Source organism: Branchiostoma belcheri, unplaced genomic scaffold (assembly GCF_001625305.1).
Source record: "Branchiostoma belcheri isolate BF01 breed outbred unplaced genomic scaffold, Haploidv18h27 scaffold169, whole genome shotgun sequence".
In the NCBI taxonomy this organism is placed as follows: Eukaryota; Metazoa; Chordata; class Leptocardii; order Amphioxiformes; family Branchiostomatidae; genus Branchiostoma; species Branchiostoma belcheri.
Window position 1 is genome coordinate 535,965 of NW_017803146.1, and position 21,377 is coordinate 557,341.

At 42.3% G+C, this 21,377-nt stretch overlaps 2 protein-coding genes across 2 annotated transcripts in view; one reads left to right on the forward strand and one right to left on the reverse strand.

Annotated features, from left to right (window-relative positions):
- Positions 1-1,164: 1,164 nt before the first annotated feature.
- LOC109466531 (acyl-coenzyme A thioesterase 1-like) lies at positions 1,165-10,451 on the reverse strand. The gene is made up of 11 exons (XM_019764258.1): positions 10,355-10,451; positions 9,257-9,371; positions 8,878-8,974; positions 8,335-8,598; positions 7,851-8,020; positions 7,366-7,482; positions 6,731-6,816; positions 4,098-4,197; positions 2,651-2,731; positions 1,829-1,952; positions 1,165-1,344 (listed from the first exon to the last, which is right to left on the reverse strand). The coding sequence occupies exons 1-11, from the start codon at positions 10,381-10,383 to the stop codon at positions 1,220-1,222; spliced, it is 1,308 nt and encodes a 435-aa protein (XP_019619817.1). The 5' UTR covers positions 10,384-10,451; the 3' UTR covers positions 1,165-1,219.
- A 3,457-nt stretch (positions 10,452-13,908) lies between these two features.
- Positions 13,909-21,377, forward strand: part of LOC109466526 — an 8,858-nt gene continuing 1,389 nt past the window's right edge. Inside the window, exons 1-6 of the mRNA XM_019764250.1 lie at positions 13,909-13,920; positions 17,486-17,542; positions 18,247-18,365; positions 19,072-19,134; positions 19,384-19,490; positions 20,125-20,462. Of these exons, the coding sequence (XP_019619809.1) occupies positions 13,909-13,920; positions 17,486-17,542; positions 18,247-18,365; positions 19,072-19,134; positions 19,384-19,490; positions 20,125-20,462 (696 nt within the window). The remainder of the gene's footprint in view (positions 13,921-17,485; positions 17,543-18,246; positions 18,366-19,071; positions 19,135-19,383; positions 19,491-20,124; positions 20,463-21,377) is intronic.

The following is a 21,377-nucleotide window of genomic DNA, read 5'->3' on the forward strand; positions in this document are numbered from 1 at the left end:
TGGTCATGAACGGTAACTTGCTCACAAAAAAATCGTGAACATCCATATGCAGATTCTCGAATTATCCTGCTAACAACAACGACCAACACAAAAGGTCAAATTCAATGACGTGGGAACTCCCCACGAGGTCCATTTCCGAACTTGACGTTCATATTCTCAACGTTAACTTACCAACTAAAAATCATAGACAACCATTTAAGGATTCCCGAGTTATCTTGATAACAACAAAAAACACAAACACAAAAGCTCAACTTCATTCACGTAATAACCTATCACGAACCCATTTTTGGCCTTGACAATGCCCATCACTAAGACAACCTGCCTGCCAAAAATCGTGAACCTCGGACCATGCTTTCAAAATTTATCGTGCATAATCTGCCAAACAGTGCCAAAACGATTTCATAGCCTTGTCGAAGGTAAAAAGTTACCCGTACCAAGGAGGTAAAAACTTCTTTGCTTGCCCTTTTTGGAGGTACATGTATATAGTAGGATGGCCTTGTCGTGAGGGTTACTGACTCTGAAGGTTCTGGGTTCGAACTGGCACGTGTGTGTCCACGGCACGGTATTGGAAGGCCGAGGCCTTCCCTCTCCTTCCAGTGTCCCACCGCTTTTTACCTTCCCAGCCAAAGTGCATCTCCCAAGGACACAACGTCTATTTATGTAGCCTACTTGAGAGGTGGCTCTCCTCAAACACAGGTTTTCCGACTTTACTAGCCTCCTGTGCAGGCTCCGGGCGGGTGGGAGTTTTGATACTGCGAGTTTTTAACTACCGGCCATCCTACAGCCAGCTGCGACTTTAGCGGTAACAGTGATCAGAAACAGACATACATGTAACTGCCCTGATGAAGATTTGATTTGATTTATTAGGCTAAATAAGACATATGTATACAGCCAGAACTGCCCAACTAGCCGGAGGCTATTATAAAGGGCTAGCCCTCACAACAAGAACATAAACAATTCGGAACAGGTAGCAGTTAACAGTGTCAGTTACACCTCAGATAAACATACCATTACATAACAGATGTTGCGGTCTAACGTTAACAAGCTATGAGATCTGGCCTAGTCGTCATATGTTTACTATAATTACATTGTGTACTATATTTACATGTCAGGTTAACATACTATTACATAACAGATGACAGACGGTCATGGAAATATCGGCTGTAAATAGTAGAACAATCAAGTATATGTAGTTGATAATAAGAGTGAGACCATGGTTCTAGAGTTGGCTTTGTGGTCTGCTCCTGTCTACATGAGTCCTGAAGAAAAGAAGAATTTTGTGCCAAGAGTCCTCCTGGGCTGCCGCGTGACTTTTTGGTTCTCCACCTGCTAACATGTACCAGCCTGGAAATAAATGCGGATGTCACTAAGGCCACACCGATTAAATTTCTTGGTTCTCTGATTCGCCTCTTCATTTTTTTCAGATTTGAAAAAAATTCTGGATCTGAATCAACTAAAATATGCTCATATTTGAGGAAAGTCCTTTTTTTACTAGTTGTTGCAGTTTTTTCATCTACCAATGCAGTGGTTTGATTAAAAATTCAAAATTCATTCGACAAAATATCAACCCAGCCTTTTGTGTTGACAGACACACATGCACACAGACACACACACACACACACACACACACACACACACACACACACACACACACAGTCACACATATACACACATACACACACACACACACACACACACACACACATACACACACACAGACGCATACACAGAAACATACACACAGGCCAAAAACAATTATTTTATACCTACATTTTTCAAAGACCTCAACTGCAGTAAGTATAATAACTATACTATATATCATGCTTACGGAAAACTCCGTGGTAGAACAGGCCACAGTGAGGCGTGTAGGGCGGCTCGATCAGGTGACCTGTCCCAGGGTACCTCAGCAGCGTGTAGTTAGTCTTCCCATGAGCCTTCACTCTAGCAATGACCTGCAGCGTGAAAAATGGTGTGAGTAATTATTGATATATGAATCCTTATTGCATTCTCTTGCCCAAATGGGTTAAATGCACAAATGTGACCAAATGTGGTCAAGATGATAAAAATATGAGTATTGCATACTGAAACGCTATATTCTAATGCTAAGTGCTAGGAGTCTATAAATTACAACAATACGATATACTACCTATCATCTACTGTTAGTTGCCCTTTCTTCTCTCTTTTTGAAACATCTGGAAACATAATTACATAGTTTGTCTACTGTACATTCGTTCTTGCATGACATCAAGTGTTTATTATAATACTCCAGATATGCTGAAAATGTTCATGGTTTGCGAAATATGCCGCAAGGGCAGTTAAAAGTGAAATATCATATACGTCATATCAATAAACTGTTACAAACACAACAATTGATTTGATTTGACGGTTGACGATTTGAAATTGTAACAATACAATACACGTGGGACACAGACAGCTGTTGCTGCATGGTGTTGTGCCCCACACATGGAAACAAATACAGGACAGACAATACTCATTTTCACTTGAGCTAAGTGAGGAAAGTTGTGTAAAGTGCCTTTCCAATTAGGTCACAAGATCGGTGGCATATCAGGACTCGAACCCGGGACCCCTTGGTTCTGAGTCGAGCACTCTGCCGTCACGCCACATGACCCCATACTCAGCCATAACTCACCTGATTTGCAAAGAAAACTGCCTTCACAATGCGATCATCCTCCCCTGCCACAAACATGATGGGACACTCTGCCTTTTCTACCTGGAAACATTAAATGTCACATTGTGTATAGATTTATCAAGACTCTACTACTACTACTACTACTACTACTACTACTACTACTATTGCTGCTGCTACTACTGCTACCACATGTACTACTACTACTACTACAGTAACTATTGCTGCTGCTACTACTGCTACCACATGTACTACTAGTACTACTACGACTACTACTACTACTACTACTACTGCTACTACTACTACTACTACTACATGTACTACTACTACTGCTACTACTACTACTATTACTACTACACGTACTACTACTTCTTCTACTACTACTACTACTAGTACTACTACTATCTCACAAATCCTTTCCATCCGCCGTATCATAGAAGAGATGAGAAGGTGTAACAGAGATCTAGTATTGTTATTCGTCGACTTCCGCAAGGCTTTCGACTCCATTGATAGAACCACCATGTTTGAAATACTTTCAATGTATGGGATACCTCTACCCATTATTAATACGATAAACTTGGACACTGACAACTCGCCTGGAAAACAAACTTGATGGAACTTACACCAAGCTTTTGCGCAGAGCACAACCATGAGCTGGAAACAACATCCAACCATGGCTACCATATATGGAAAGCTCCCTCTAGTGTCCCACGGGCTCAAGCAGAGACGTGTTTGATTCGCTGGTCACTGCTTTTGGGCGAGCGGAGAAATCATCTCGTCACTTATTCTCTGCAGGCCTAGTGGGAAAAGTTATTCCAGAAAACTGTCCTACCCAAGAATGATCTCCAGAGACACGGGATTTGACATAGATGACCTGAAATCATCCATGGCGGACAGATCACTGTGGAGGACGGTAGTGCAGCAACTTACCCGGCCCGAAAGGGACAACGGATGACGACTACTACTACTACTACTACTACTACTACTACTACTACTACTACTACTACTACTACTACTACTACTACTGTAATTACATTAATTGTAGGTGTCTTTAGATGCAATATGTGACTACGCCGAAAGAGTTAATAGTAGTTGTAATAGAAGAAGTAGGTATTCTTCAACCTTGGTGTTGTAGGACCATGAAGGTACAGTAATTAAGTGTTAAATAGAACCATGAATATGAACCATGAAAATAATGTATGACGTTAATAGAGGTTATGGGATGATATTCCAAATGGAAAGCTGACCTGGACTGTTTAAATCGACTCGAGTCATGGATAACGATTCTGATTTGTTTATATCGGTCTTTGTTTATATCTGTATCTTTGATTTTATATGATTATTTGATTTGTATCTTGTACTGGGCCCCATTGAAAATCAATTTGGCAAAATTGAACTGGGCTACCCAGGTGTCAGAAGATTAAATGAAAATAAATAAAAATATTATTACCTGGATACATGCCTGTATGCCTGGCTCTTTGGTTGTGTCTACCGTGTCTCTACAATCAACATGACCCTCTTTGGTGTATACAACATTTTCAGGCATATATCTGTGGACGATTTAAAAATATAAAATTATACACATATGTTCTACTGCAATACAATAGAACATTGCTAGCATGGGGTACCCATTTGTTACAAAACATGTTACAAAATGTCATAAGTCTGCATTTTCTCGAGTTATGCTGTTCACAAACACACACTGACACACATCCATACATTACAAATGTACACACACACTCACTCACACACACACACACACATATACACAAACACATACATACATACACACACACACACACACACAGATATATATATATACACACAAACTCACTCACACACACTTACACCTACACACACACACACTCACACCTACACACACACACACACACACACACACACACACACACACACACACACACACACACACACACACACACACAGTATTACATACGTACATGCATGCACATACACACGCATACACATGTACATACACATACACACAGACACAAACATGTACATGCACTCACACATAGTATTACACACACTTCCTGGCCTTGAACTTTAACCTTACTCATGTAGCTGTTTTATCCGGGCTTTTCAGCACTCAGCACGCTCCTGTAGTTATGGTCAGGTTATCCATAAACTTAAGGCTTTCAAGTGGGGCTCTCCTAACCCCGACCTCGTCATTGATCCTCTACTAGTACTCTGTTCTGTTGTGGGCTTTATCACCAGGTTCATCACAAAAAGGGTCACAGAGATTGTGTATCCAGTTACTTTGCTTCTTTACAGGTGCTGCCAAGCAGTTGTGATTCTTTCCTGCATTCCCTGTCGGTACACTTTCCAGGACTCCCTCGAGATCTGCGTCTAGCTGCTCCCACTCTTTTTCCACATTACTCGGGGGCCACTTGACCTGACCTTTCCTGGGTTCTTCTTCTTCAGTCAGATTTCCCTTTTCAATTCTACTAGTGGGCCTAGGAAAAAAATGTGTTTTCTGATTCCCGACTGACCTTAGAAAAACCTGCCGACCCTACACTGGACCCCTGCAAAGGACATACATTTTTGAGCTGATCAACCTTACCTAGCTCCATGATCTGACACCTGAGTGATAAAGCGTTGTACAATTGGTTTTCTAACATTCTAACATTGACAATGAAAATAAAAGTGTGCTCATGCAAGTTTTACTTTGTTAAACTGTATTCATAAATTGGACCCCTATTTGGATATCAGTGAAGTCTAAAAAAGAAAAAAAAAAAGATATCCCCTACCTACCGACCCTAATTTTTTCAGGACTGAAACAGGAAACACAACAATTTTCTTCCAAGGCCCGAGGACTGTGGTTTTGTGCCTGCCTCTGGCCCACCGTCGTCTTACCAAGCGCACTTGCTTGTACGATGCTCCGTACGGCATCCCATCTTAGTCTGATGAATCTTGAGCCCTCCTATAACTTTAAATTCCTGCAGACCTTACGTTACCACAGCCGCATATTACTGACCTGAGGGCACTATGCACTGGAAATAGATATAAGTTAGAACTTCATGCACTTGTGTCATTAGCCTCTGTACACTTGAAGAAGCCACACAGGCGAAACCGGTCATGTGACAGGCTGAAAAAAAGTTCTAAACGGGAACTATGCGGCTCCAGATGTCTTACTGAGGGACGACTGCGTGTGCAAGATGTCGGTTAGCTTAACCCTCAAACACCCGAATTTGAACGGGGTCCATTTGGACCCCAGGCGTATATTTTCATGTGCTATTTGAATTTTTTTCATTCGAAAAAAATTCCTCCCATGACTTTGTCGATAAACATCTTCTACTAGTTCTCCTAATTTTTATTTTTTGGAGATCGGCACAAATTTGTGAAAATAACAACGGAATTCTTATGTAAGACCGACTGGGGTCCAAACGGACCCCAGCCATGTATTTGCACTGTCCTACATTGTACACACATAATTGTTCGGATGTCCTCAATATGTCTTCAAGGAAGCATTATTGCTTTAATATTATGCAGTTTGGCAAGTATCCTTAACCTCAGGAATTAGGTCATCAGGTTTTCAGAGGTTTGACAATTTGACAATTTGACAATCATATGAGGTCAAAGGTCAACCCCATGATCATGCCTGCAGGCCTCAACCTATTTTTGCATAAATTATGATAATGAGCCGGAATTTTTTAACACTTAATCATGCTAAAATATACCTCTTACTATGTTTACCTAATATATGTGCAAAGATCACTGAAAGAATGCAAAAAGGATTATAAATTTGAAAGAAACCAAATGGGGTCCATTTGGACCCCGTTCGGGCATCAACGTCACAAAAAAAGTTCGGGTGTTTGAAGGTTAAGGAATGAATCCCCTCTACTATATACCACAGCTGCATATTTCTGTTACACACACACACACACACACACACACACACACACACACACACACACACACACACACAAACACGCATACATGACATGTATAATCAAATTACCAATTGCACTACTGTTTGTCAATCACAATGATGATATTGTAACGTAAACTACCCCAAGGAATATAAATCAAAAGGTACCACATTTATCTAAAAAATATGCTCACTGTGCACAAGGTAAGACTTTGCCCTTATAAGGCAGTGGAGCCCCGGTTACGGCAGCGTGCGACCCAATCGCTACTGCCGCTGCAACCTGCAGGGGAAAATCAACTCTTCAAGTTCAACATCCAATTGTGAATTTAAAAATGAGAACCCAGTATTAGGGCAGGTAAATGTAAATATCAGAAATACCGGCATGGCTCCAATTTTACCTGCACAAACAAATAAAACAAACAAACAAACAAAAACATGTGAAGCCCTTTACATGATGATAGAAAAGAGAAGATAAGGATTTCTTTCACGTAAGAAGTTTAGCTATTTGCCTTGCATCTCTATTTTGCGTCAATACACTGTGGTGGTATTTTAAATAATGGTCAGACTTGGAGTATTTGGCTCAGAATCAAAAGGTCAGGGGTTCGATCCCCTGACATGCCCACTGTTGTGCCTTAGGAAAGGCATTTTACAAAATGTACATGACTTACAACCCTTACTGTACGGTGTAGTGACGCCAGCTAATCCATTATCTAAAGTTTGTCCCAGCACTTGTGAGGACACACACTGATTCATGTGTTGCCAATTCACCAAGAACTGCATTTACCACTGTGACAAAGAACAGTAAATCTAAACAATAATCACACTGTACCTTGTTCCCCATGTGCGAGGCAATGCTTAAAGCTATCTCCCCTCCCTTTGAGGTGGACAAAATGCCCACACCATGGCTCTGGACATTGGAGAGACTAAGCAGCCAGTCCACTGCTTCCTGTAATATCAAAAGATACATAATATGATTATAGATATAATACATTACATTATAGACTCTAGATCTGTACAACTAGACGTTTATAGATAAGGTACATGTAGGATTCCAATCGTGTAACCTGTATTTTGTTATACTTTATCTGACACTGACTTGTTCCCTGTAAGTGTAATGTTAATACAAATTTAAAGTGGCCACAAGGCTGATTTGGGTATCTAATGACTAAACAAACACACAAAACAAACAAACATACAAACAAGAAAAATGTGTAAATATCTAGTAATTGGAAGAAAGAAGAGAGAGCAAACTAATGATGATGATGACAATTAAATATATGAAGGTTGTATGATATGATAAAAATGTAACTGTACCTCGAAATAATCTAGGTCAATGTCGTTTATCTCTTTTGGAAGATCGTCGTAAGCGAGGAATGCCAGGGCGAGAACAGCGAAGCCTCGCGATGCCAGGAGCGCCGCACGGTACTCGGCTAAACCTCCGGTAGACCCGAACAGGTCGATAACTCCTGCAAACGGGCCTTTTCCTGTGGTTAAGGTGTCAGATGCACAAGAGACAAGCGGTTGGGTACTTTGAACAGAGCTCAGAACACACATCTGGGTTTGGGTTAATGTTTTACCAAGAAAGAAAGGGTTTGAAGGGTTCTGAACAAACTTCTGTTTGTCTGCTTGTTTGAAACATTTTTCACTCATTAAAAGATAAAATCAGCCTGCAGGCTTACAGAAGATACAAAACTTATTGTTAAGTGTTGCCAGGACCCCCCAAGAGAACCTCATGGCTTCAGATATCTTGTCTTTATGTTTTCTAAAGAAATGATGATGAAAACAGGACTAATCTCACCTGGAGGTAGAAACAACGTTCCCCGGACACGCCCTTCCCTCACAGGTATCCTCTCCACACCTTCCCCCAGGTACCACCTCTCCACAGTTGTAGCCGCGAGACAGTCAGGCAGGTTCTCTTCTTCTCCAGTCACGTCCACATGTCCGTCGTGCAGGCTGAGGTTGACCAGGAACGGTGTGGAGACGTCCTTCTTCCTGAGCCGCAGCCCGGGTTTCTGCCCAGGGGAGGGCTGCAGGCTCCAGAACAGACCCATCTGTTCTATGCCTGAGTGTTACAGATGTGAAATAAGAAAACAAATGGTACTAGAAAGGTGACATTTTCAAAGCGATTTCCGGAGAGGTAGTATAAATAAATGAAAATGAAAAAGATATGAATGAAATATATATATATAGTTAGACAGGAGTATGAATCCCTCCTGCTAAAAAATTGCAACATGATTTAACCCAACACTAGTTACCATGGTGACAGACATCTGGTCCTGGTCATTGACCTTCTTTGTTTGAACAAAAAGACGAGGAAGAAACAGAGCAAAAATAAAATTACCTGTGTACGTCCCTCCCAGTGCAGACTGTTTCCCAGCACTGTCGGCCATGTAATGTGCGTAGGACTGGAACCGCGCCGCCCCCTCCACCAGCTGTGCCTGTGTAATAACATTTCAAAAATGAAGAAAACTGAAGAAAACTGCAAAAAGAAGAAAACATTGCCATTTGGCATCGTCAAGTGTTGGCCTCTATGTTATGTGGCCACAGTTTTGCCCAAGGCATATACAAAATTGCATGTTAACCTTAAACACCTTGAACCTATACCCTAAACCTCTGGAATTAAATCCGGACCCGAACCTAAATGTGGGTTTATGTACACAGCACTACTCCATATTGTCACTTACAAATTACCATAATACAAATCCATAACCGTTATATACCTGTAAAGTAACCGGCTGACGGGGAAACAGGCTCTCCACGGTGATGTCCACTCTCTCGTCCACCAGGGCTCGGGACGGGCTCACCAACAGCCGCGCTGCCTGGACGCTCATCCTTCTGATAAAGAATTGCAACAAACTTAACCCTTCACTCAACCGCGGCGGCGCAGGGGCTGACATTGTCTACCAGATACCATTGACCCACCAGTGCTGACATCACACTTCAGAGAAGCCACGTGACAAGCCTCACTGGGTCAGTCTACTGAGGAAGACCAGAGTGACTGGTTGAAAGCTCTAGGTGAGGGATCTTTTTTGTGTTGGATCGAAAGTTCTAACTTTAAGCAAACTTAACTACTTTGAAGTTAAAACTTTTGATCCAACACAAGAGATAATTAGCTCTCACCTAGAGTCACTCTTCTCTTTCTCAATAGACTGACCCAGTGAGACTTGTCACGTGGCTTCTTTGAAGTGTGACGTCAACACTGGGTCAAAGGTAGTCGACGTCGGCCCCCGTCACTGTTAAGTGAAGGGTTATGGACCCTGGTGTAAATAACCGCTTTTACCTCTCTCAGGAGGCAATAAACTTTGATCTCATAAATGAACTAAATTGTATGTTTGAGGCTTTGTTTATTCACGAAATATCCAAATCAGTCTGCCAGCTGACCACTTTTGGAGTCATATGAGGGAAGAGTTTAGGGTCAGATCGCAAAGAGGTCACAGATACAGTATAATACTAGTATTAAACAAGTCATGATTGAAAATTTCTACCAAATCCATGAACCTCTACAGTACGTAATAAAACAACCACTAGTTCACATGGAAGGGGCATGTAGGCACTGTCATAACGCTGAAGACTGTGTCACGTTGAACTAGCTGAACTTACTACTAAACTAGTACTGTTTTTGTGATTATTTGCAAGTTTGATTCCAGCTATTTGAAAATTTGTTGTTGTTGATTTCAACAATCAATTCTTGCTAGTGTCCTCTAACTCACCTTTGCAAATCAGGTCAATGACCGTTTACTCAGGTAACCCCAACGACTTTTAGTTTGTTAATTTTACAAAACAGCCGATATGAATTATATTCCTCTTTGATACCGTACCTGTACTGTATCCTTGCTATCTTCAGCATGGTGCTTCGTTGAAATTTTCACAGTATTTTGTTAGAAACGTTTTGCAATACTTTTGGTGTTCTTCTTGCCCGACGGCACACGCCCTCGCCTCCTCCCACCGCAAGCGTCTTGACCTCTGACCCCACTGTTCTCCGTGACCTGATGACCACAATAATGTTAATTTATGAACTGGTTACAACTTTTTTGGTAAAACCCAGAACATAGGGACTAGCCTCTACCATGCTTCGGGAAGCTCCTGGAAAGAGTTGAATTAGCCAAATAGACAGATAACGTGCCGGGGGAGAGGGCCAACTCCCTTGGCATGTTAGCAAGGAATCAACTTTGATTTTTAAACCTCCTTGGCCAATTTCGGGCTACAGTTTTCAGCCGCTTCCCGAAGCCTGGTAGAGGCTACCCTGTGACCACGTTTAGCGTAATGATAAACGTTCGCTTAATACAAGAATAACAACATCAAAAACAACATTGTCTTTGGGACCGCTTTTTTTCAGCTAGGCACATTTTCCAAGTTTCCAAAATCCTTCCCATTCAAAAGTTTACCCCTACCTCACGGCCCGTCAGTGGTTATTATGATCTTACGTTTATGGTGAATGTCCGGCTGTTCTTGGTGAATGTCCGGCTTTCGGCAACTCTCTGTAACATGAAAGTCCATTTACCGTGGTTACCCATCTCAATTCTCCGGTAGGACACAATTGGGTCTTCTCTCAGTGCAGATGTAACCTTTTAAACTGGGACACCACAGCTATATTGAGCGGTAGTGATCAGACATCAATCACAAGTTCTCCAAAAGCAGCATCGTCCTCAGTCAGGATATTGTATTTTGAAGTACAGAAAAATTCCAGCCAACAAAAAGACGCTACTAAACCACAGGAATACAAAGGTGGTACTGTAAATTTGCGGTAACCGGTATGTATGAGCGACGTATACGACAAGCCGGCACATGCTGGCTTTTTGCGAAATCTATGAATCTGCACTGTACGTATGTACTGAGATCTTCAGTCGTGGAGCTTCGGTAGCCTGGGTGCCCGGCTAGCTCGTACCGTACCGCTAACTAGTACTATGGACTACCTAGTCCTAGAGCCAGGCCAGAGCCTCGGTGAACAGGCGAAAATTAATGCGCGAGCGGATGTCATCCATTAAATTAAGGCGGTGTGGCCTCACCATGCTAACTTCTTGTGCGACCTGTGTGTGAAGGCATTCCCCTACCCATAATGACTATAGTTGTTATGACGTTATATCAGGTGAGGTGGCATCGACCTTCTCTTACAGCCTTATTTGGATAGACTCGTTTTTAAAGAGACCACCAACAGGGCACATCCATACTCACATCGATATAGTATGAACACAATAGACATCATGCCAAACACAAATAGGGACATTTCTACAATCAACCTGTCAACAGACGGCACACAGACGGGTAATAAAGAATAAAAATACTCCAAGCAAATCTTTTCGGGGGGACGGCATTATTAAGTTGGCCGGGCCGTATACCTATCCAGCCAAGTTTAGAGGACCTTACACCGACGAAATTTGCTTGGCTATTGATTAAGAAAACCCGTGATTCACACACAAAGTTGCTTCAGAGTTACAAAGGGAAACAGACTTACCTGAAGCCACGCCCTACCCTGCCGATGTTGAGGAGTAAGACTGACTAACCGAGACTTAGGGACCGCCCAAGACCTTTATAGCCTCCACAGGCAGGCTTCTTCGCGGGCCCTAGCCTCCACAGGCAGGCTTCTTCGCGGGCCCCTTGGCTTATCCTGTGCTGTTTTCTGATTGTACGCTAGTCCAGCTGATTGTACCGGAGTTTTAACAGTCATCTAGCCTGAAGTCGCTTAGAAACTCACCACAACAAAAACTGATGTAAAACCAGAAAACAGCTCATGATCAAAGAAGAAAAACCACCTAGAACCCTGTTTTGTAGGCTAAATTAGGTGACGTATTCTTAGGTGAAACCTAAAATTAGTGATCTGCACAGGAATTCTATCAATAGAAAGGTCAATCAATGGGTTTAACAGCGATAACTTTAAATCTAGCGCAAGATGGACTACCCAGGCCTATAGCCAGGCCAGAGCCTCAGAGGACGTGATTTTTTTTCTTTTGAGAACAGGCGAAAATCAATGCGCGCGCGGACGTCATCCATGAAATAAAATCGGTGTGGCCTTACTTCCCCGTAGTCTAACATAAGCTATGGTGTTGGGAACGGGGTGTTTAAGAGGCAATATATGAAAGAATGTGCAACCCCACCATCGACAGGGAGTGGGCGCTACGGGTAGATCTCTCAGACACTTGATTTTTGGCGCTCCCTGTCCCAAGGAATGTCAACACTTTGAATTGCCCCTTAACCACCATAGCTCATGGAACACTTTTTGACTAATTGCATCATCTTGTATTGACTTGTCTAACTTTTGTTTCTTTTTGGACTTCCAAAAATTTGTCTTCACTTATTTGCATATCAAACAATAGTTTGTGCTTATAAACTTGCATTTTCCTCTGGTCTGTCAATCACTGACGAAAGCTAGTGGATACTAGTTGAAAAGGTCTAACCGTTTCCAAAATTATCTCCAGTAAGTAACTGCTTTTTGGCGTGCCATAAGCTATCTCTATCCTCTGGTAGGGCATAATTCGGTTACTTCTCACTGCATATGTAACACTTTGATCTAAAAGAAAGAGATAGAGAGAGGCTACCAATTGACATATAGGCCTCAGACTTACACACATAATAATTATAGGCTAATTAGAAACACTATAAAACGGGTTCTTTAGGTCAAAGCCTATCCAGAACCGTGCCTGAAACAAACTCTAACCCATTCAATCATAGAACTAGATAGGCATGCATGCATGATTATAGTTACGATAGTTGCGTAACAATGAAAGATCCCGTTGCGCAATGTTTGTCAATATTTCTCGCACTCCAGAGACTAAAGTACGGCGTCGACCTTTCACCAGCTGACGGCAGGTACCAAACAGAGGTCATTCCGAACCGAACGTTCGGACGATACCAACAGAGAGGAGAGTGTTTCTTTGTCACACTTTCCCTTTTATTTCTTTGTTTGTTTGTCAGCTATGTAGCTAAAGTGTCCAACCAGTCAAATATTGGGTTGAGTTTGAGTTAGGGCAGCTTAACTGGTTTTGCTAATCGCGAGTAGTGTACGTGTAGTTATCGAGAAAGTTCTTAGAGACCAACAGCTAAACGTCCCGTCCCAAGGACTGCCCAAGGACTGCAACCTCTGTCACTACTGTCCAGTTCCAGGTCAAAACATCAGCGACAGCCAGCTCGGGAATCGAACCAGCGACCATGCGGTGCACAACTGGGATTCTTAGCTACTAGGACATTGAGGTGGTTTACCGATTCATGCAGTCTCCAGCTTTCGGCGATTGCTAAGTTGACCCGCTGTGACTATGAGACGCTAGTCACGACATGTTCACTAAGTACGTGGTACCGACTACTGAGGCTGGGACCAGGAGAGGGTCGGAGATGTGAGTATACAAACTTCTCTATGTGGTATTGTTGTATTCAGATCTAAATGGTTGGATACGCTAAGGCTGTCCAGAACTTTGCCTGATCCTAACCCATTCAGGCACAGAACTAGACAGGCACAGTTCTGTATACAATAGAGACTATCCAGAACCGTGCCTGATCCTTACCCTAACTAGCCTCTACCAGGCTTCGGGAGGCGACTGAAAATAGTAGAATATAGAGAGATAGCATGCCAAGGGAGTTTGGTCGAAGAGAGAACATTTCTCTGCCAAACTCCCTTGACATGTTATCTCCCTATTTGGCCAATTTCTACTCTTTTCAGCCGCCTCCCAAAGCCTGGTAGAAGCTAAACCCTAACCCACTCAGAACTGGATAGGCACAGTTCTGGGTACAACAGCCTCTCACCTGGTGGGGTCAATGTTTGTGAGCACGTCGCGCCCTGTCATCAGTGTTGACTGTTTGTCCCGAACCAGCGACCCTTGTTACCTTACAGATAGACTCGAAATCCAGTCTTAGGTTTAAATAAACATTTTGCTCTGTGTACCTAAGACGCGCTTTCTTTCCCCCAGCAAAGACCTCATTTTAATATTATAATGGCATTTAAATGAGCAGGGTGCAAGTAGAAGATCGTAAATATGCAATAGGTATGGTGATAATCGCTGTAGCTTCACCACCCACTGCCCCTCCTGCTATTTTGCATTTGTATGTGCTAACTTCACACTCTCTTTGAATTTTCAGTGTTCTTGTTCTTCTAGAACAAGGAGCTTTCGTCACATGTGATGAAAGCTCCTTGGTTAGAAGACTTTATGGCTTGAAACCTGCTTGAAAAGAAAGTAAAAATGAAAAACAATTAAAACACATTCCTAAATACAGCATGTATCCACCAGTATCTAACTCAAGTCTATATAACGGGGTCTTATAAATTGACGATGGAGCCGGGATTTCAACATGTGTGTTGCAAATTGTCTTTTAGGAAAATTAAAGTCAGTGAAGTTATAATGTTCTTGATTTCTCTTTTTGAACCTGCTTTGACCAATTTCTAATCTTTCCAGCCGCCTCCCGAAGACTTGTAAAGGCTACTGTAAGAGACTATGATGATCATATGGCATAGTTTACAAACAGGATTCAAGATGACCATTTTATGTGCTAATGTGTTCTCTAGTGGCCCCTATCAAGGACGTTTTATTCCGGCTTCGCCCCTAAAAATCTAATTTCAAAGAATCCAAAGCTATGTAACATTTCACGTCATCAAGACTGAATGTTAGGGAAGGACTGGGAAGCACGTACATTGCGCTCAAAATAAACATTGTGCAAACAGAGGGCCAACAAACTACATGTACTGTAAAAGCAAGGAAGTTTAGGGAGATACGGCGCATATGGATGTAGGTGCATGTTTGGAGCCAGACAAGTTAACTCAATTCACATTTTTCGTCTCACTGGGCTGGGAGTAAAAGTCTTGCAATTGTTAGATTTAACTCCTTTCTTCAGATGAATTATAAGACATCTATCTGTTTTCTGCCCAACAGGCAGAGCTGTTGTTCAGGTTTATAGCTGCTATCAATAAAACTACATTTCAAAGCTAGAACCTTGCACTCGAAGAGTAAGAAACAAATGTTTAAAAACAAAGACTTGTGGTAAAGTCTGAATTTGAATGGATACATGCTGCCGTCTGCCCGCTATGCATAATTAAAGATAATTGCCTGTAATGGCCTTGAGTGGAGGTGCGAAAACAATTAATTTCATTCACAGTCATGAGGACTGATAAAGATTGACAGGTCAAGGAAGTAAATCTACCAGAATTTAGACTTTTAAACTTTTAAGCCCGAGACCAAACTCTTCCCATGGGTTTACAAAGTTGAAATCGGGTGCAAACAATGCATAAGAAGTCCGTTTATATGAATCGGTTTTCAGAAAAACTACTTTATCCCCTTATATCTAGCTATTGGCAGATAAAGTCATAGCTAACCCCTAGAATTCTACCAAAATGGACTATATTACAAAATATTTTCAAATCTAAGCTATATTTTTCTTTTCTGGAAACCGATTCCGATAAAGTGCACATCTCTCCACATTCTCTGAAAGTTTTGTATTACAATTCTGAGCAGAAGGGTTTGGTCTAGGCCGATTTTATGGAGTCATAATGGTCTGATATTATTATCAATTATGGAACAATTATGCAGATTGTCGACGGAAAAAGTAATTATTTAGAATCAGTGGTATTTCATCTAAGTTACTTCCAAATTTGAAGTTGATTGGTCGAGCCAAACTGGAGATACATGCGATTTTACAGGTAGCTCTGTATCACCCCCATTTTAGTACAAAGCGCGTCTTAGGTACACGGAGTGCAACTCACGCACTATTGCATGCCACTGGATATTTAGCGTTACAACTTTCAAAATCTCCTTTCTTGTGGCGTTCCTACAGATAGAAAGTACATTAGAGATTTGGACGCGAGGGCCGAAGTCGAATAAAATTTTGGGCGCGTATACGGCCGACACAAAACATAAAAGTTATGTACATTTTGATGCCAGCGTTGAAAATAACTGCTATTTTTTCTTCTCAGTGTGTAAGAAGCTACAGTTTATCCTTACTTGCCAACAACAATAGATTCTGAACCATAGTCTAATCTTGTAGACAAGCTACGGCTTGTCAATTATGGGGGAAACTTTATTCTTTTTTAACAGGGAGGTTTTGCTTGAATCTTCTTGATTTCAACTTGTGAATCGGTGAATGTAAATTAAATCTACAGTCGATTTGTTGGTGCGAGTCATAGCGACGATTCTAAGTTCACTTCATAAATCGTTGAATGAATGAATGAATGAATGAATGAATGAATGACAAAGCGAAAGAAAGGGGTCTGAAATCGGAACTCTAAAAACCGTTAAAGCACCGGAGTAAGTTTAAACAAATTTCAAAAGTGCCCTTAAATTTGGACCAGTCGTCAGTGTTCGATTCTGTTCGTGCCCTGTCGTCTGGTTTGATCGGACTTTAAACGCCATTTCCACGTCTGCCTGCTAAAACCGCTGACATAACTTTTTTTGTTAATTTCCGGCAAATATGCTTCATGACATCATCTGTATCTGCCAGTATAACCGCCCCTCGGCTTCGCAGGCACGCGGCGCGGCGGCAGCTGGCTACATATATCACACTGAACGACTTGTTACAGCTAGCCCTTTAACATTGTTTAAAGCTATCTAATGATAATGCTCCTACTGTACTTGGTGACATATTATGACAGGACTGAGGGGAATTTCTGACTCGATTGAGCATGAATGTTCGGCCACCGTTTTCTTGTGTACTAAAGCAGATCTATAACTTATCATGAAAGTACATCTGTGTTGGTAGTTAACGTTACACGTTTGGTCCAACACAAGAAATTCTCTTACCTAGAGCTTTCGACCAGTCACTCTGGTTTTCCTCAGTAGACTGACCCCCAGTGTTGACGTCACATTTCAAAGAAGCCACGTGACAAGCTTCACTGGCTCAGTCTACTGAGGAAGACCAGAGTGACTGGTGGAAAGCTCTAGGTGAGAGAACTTTATTGTGTTGGACCAAAAGTTTTAACTTTAAACATATCTATAACTTGTTGACGTTTTCCTACACCTAGGTGGTTTCCTGAACAGGTGCCGGCTCACGTGACCAGCCGCCTCATCATGGCGGTCCCTACAGGACTGGTAGTGGTGAGTGAGGGGGGGGGGTTACGTATAGGGGGGTAACTACAGGTTGTACACAGGGGGGTACTTACAGGACTGATGGTGGTTAGTGGGGGGTACATCTAGGGGGTGCATATAGAGAGGTATATGCAGGGGGTAGACATGTGGGGTACCTACAGGACTGGTGGTGAGCAAGGGGTACATCGTAGGAGGGGGTACATCTAGGGGGGTTACCTCCAGGGGGTATATGTAGGGGGTACATCTAGGGCGGGTAACTACCTACATATGCAGGGGTACACACAGGGGGATCCCTACAGAACTGGTGGTGGTGAGTAGGGGGTACATTTGGGGGGGGGTACATCTAGAGGGGTTACCTCCAGGGGGTATATGTAGGGGGTACATCTAGGGGGGTTACCTCCAGGGGGTATATGTAGGGGGTACATCTAGGGGGGTACCTACATATGCAGGGGTACACACAGGGGGGGTACCTACAGGACTGGTGGTGGTGACTAGGGGGTACATCTAGGGGGGTACATCTAGGGGGGTTACCTCCAGGGGGTATATGTAGGGAGTACATCTAGGGGGTACCTACAGGAAGCATATGCAGGGGTACACAGGGTGTCCCTAGTAGCCAAGTATCAAAGAGTTGAAAGATAACTTTATTTTATTGCAATTTTTGGCGACGCGTCAGGGGCGGAGGCATTTTCTAATGCTATTTCTTTCCCTTACAGTGGCTGGGATCCCAGAACTACCGGGCCGGGCTTGTGGTGTGTCTGATGACGTGGTTTAGCCTGTACGTGGGGTGGGGCTCCTACATGTCTGTAGGGGACGATATCACGGGCTACAATAGGTAAGATGCACTGGTTTATCTTTTTTTATTCATCAAAACATAACACGGACAGTGTGACGCTGCACTTAAGTTAACAACTTATATTAACAGCGCCACACAACAAAAAAAGTACAATCAACATTCAAATACACAAAGTTGACATATCTGTGTGCCGTAGTCCCACCACACCATTTAAAAAATGCTAAATGCTAACAAAGTTATTTGAAATGTTAACCTATCTCTCATTGGCGGAAACACATCCGCCAATCAGAGCTAGAAGGAGAATTTAGGCCCATTAACACATGTAGTATTTGGACTTCTATATCTAATTGACTGTTAGAAACAGTCAAGCAGAGCTAGAAGCGCTTGGTATCTCCAATGTAAGCCTGAGTGAGTTGCATCGTTTCATAGTTGTCCACAGAGAGTAACAACGTGGAGCCTCTAGGAATATTTGGTTTATCTGCATTTACATTAACCTTCTCCTTGCTTCCTAATACCATAACCAATACAATTTCAGTGCGAACAGCAAACCTTAGTTCGCTGAAAGTTAAAGAACACACACCTATATGTTGAGAAGAGCAGGGGGGACCCAGTACACATATGTTAGTGTATTATCAATGGCATAACTAGTTTTGAATCACCTAGCTTGGAGCTGCTTCACCTTTTAACCTAATCGTTATTAAAGTTTGGATATAATGTTGCCTTTTCATATTTGTTATTCCTGCAGCCGTTCCGGTGTGTTTGACTGGGCTCTTGGCCGCCAGATGCAAAACTGGTCTTATCCAAGAAGGTGAGTCCTCTTGTACCCCCCTCTTCCCTTCCCCACACACTTGCGAATCCCTATCTTGCCCTTTCCGTCCCTTCCATGCTGATACAGTTTCTGTTTAGCGTAACTTAACAGGTCGTGCCGCGTGCCTGCAAATTTGATCAGTGGTAGTAGGCAGAAGGACAGTCATTTCAGTCTAGACATTGAAATATTTAACAAGGACATTATATAATGTATATAACAGTCAAACAATTATCCTTTGTGCATTTGCAGAGTGGTGAGAGACTATACCGGCATGTCTCTGCGCGGACTGGTATGGACCACGCCACAGGGATACGTCCTGTACCACCTCGGGCTGGGCTGGTGTCCTTCCGCCAGCGGTAAGTAGTGCTTACAACCTCTTCCTAACAGCTCCGTGTCATAATTACTATTATGAAGCAGTTTAAACTGTAATTTACAGCACGAAGGACAGGACTTACCCAAAGTTTCGATTGCACAACTCCAGTATTTGTCAAGGAAGGAGCAATAATCCCGTGTTAAAAATTACAGTTTAAACTCCTTCATAATGACTTCTACCAACACACATGAACTTTCAAGATACTCTACTATTAGTTGTATAATATGTCTGTGTGAGCACTATAAGCCCTTGTGTGGGTTTGTATGTAATGGCGTAATTAGGTGGCCGTTATGGCATACTAGTAGTTTCTCATTCTACCATGCAACAATCATATGAGAACCTTTGTACCAACAACTGTTAAACTCTGGAACAGTCTTCCAAGGGAGATCGCTAAGATCAGGGACAGACAAAGATTCAAACGTGAAGTTAATTCTTTCCTCAGCGCAAAACTCTGACAGCGTTCTGTCTACTAAGGCAGTCCTGCTGCTAATGCTGAGTGAGAGCTGACATAGATTTAAAAAAAAAACTTCAAGGTCATGCCATCAAACATGGCGACCAATGCGTAAGTCATAGTCACGTGACTGCAAACCTAGTCTAACAGTCGTCTCACCTTACAGGCGCCCTGATGGGATTGGTGTACTTCGCCGGTAACCATGGGAACGTGACGCTGTGCCACCACAGCGCATGCTCCGAGTACCTGTGGGGCTTCTGGGTGTGGCTGGTCTTGCTGACGTCATCGCTCTACGGCGCCGTCACCAGAGCGAGGGCGAGTTACCCGGATGTGCACCCAGAATCCTCTCTGGTGCCCCCGCCGAGTTCGAAACTGGACTCGACCTTCTCCAAGGTCGTTTTCGAACTTTTTCACCTCGTCTTCGGTCTAATCCTCGGCTGCTCGATTTGCTACTACGCTCTAGTAGAGCAAAACGACTTGAAAAACAAAGGACAGACATTTTTGGCGACGCCTCAGGGGCGGAGGCATTTGTGTAAGTACTACGATCGCTTTGAAAGAATTTCAAAAATTGCATGAATGCATTCCCTAGGGAATTGGTTTTGAGGTAGCCTCCGGCCTTGTGGTCATCAGAACAAGCAGGAAAGGCTTATGTTACCATGCATGCAATAGCACCTTTTCGGGCAAACTGTGGCTTTTTGCACACAGAATATTAATGATTGTCTTTATTGATATTTCAAATATGTTTTCTTCTATCAAGAGAGAACAAATTTCTTACTCAGGAGCATATTCAAGCTTATAATATTTCAAATGTGTTTTTAGTTGAAACTATATGATGCTGGTCGTTTTTTTATAACTTTACTGTGTGACACATGTAGTGTAACAGTGATGTTTTGTGTAAGGAATTTTATTCACTTGTGTGTTTTCTATCATGTATGTTTGTGTCAGTCTTGCTTTTTTATTTATTATTTTCTTCGCTTTCATGATGCTGTTGCATTCCATGCTTGTTTTTCAATTTTGGCTGCAAAACATGAATGCACACCCCAATCCTTCCACGACTAGGTTTCATGCTAAGGTTTCATGCTAGCCAGTGAACTCCTGCTGTAGTCTGCATCTCAGGGTACGGTGGACATGGCGAAGTTTACCTGTGGGTATAAAGACAGAAAAGGGCATAAATGAAACGTATATCTGAATTAAGTTTGAATAAGTTCTTGTATTGTACTGGTAATTGTGAGTTGTTATGTATCACCTTATGGACAAAAATGGCTGTTTGAAACTTATTTATGTCATATACCGTCAAGATTTTCAAATCGTGAAATAGAACCATATCGTCATAATATTATAATTGTAATAAAAAGTTTAAGAGTATTTTATTTCAGTATAGCCTGGCAGTTAGACCATCGTAGACTGCCTGGTATCCGT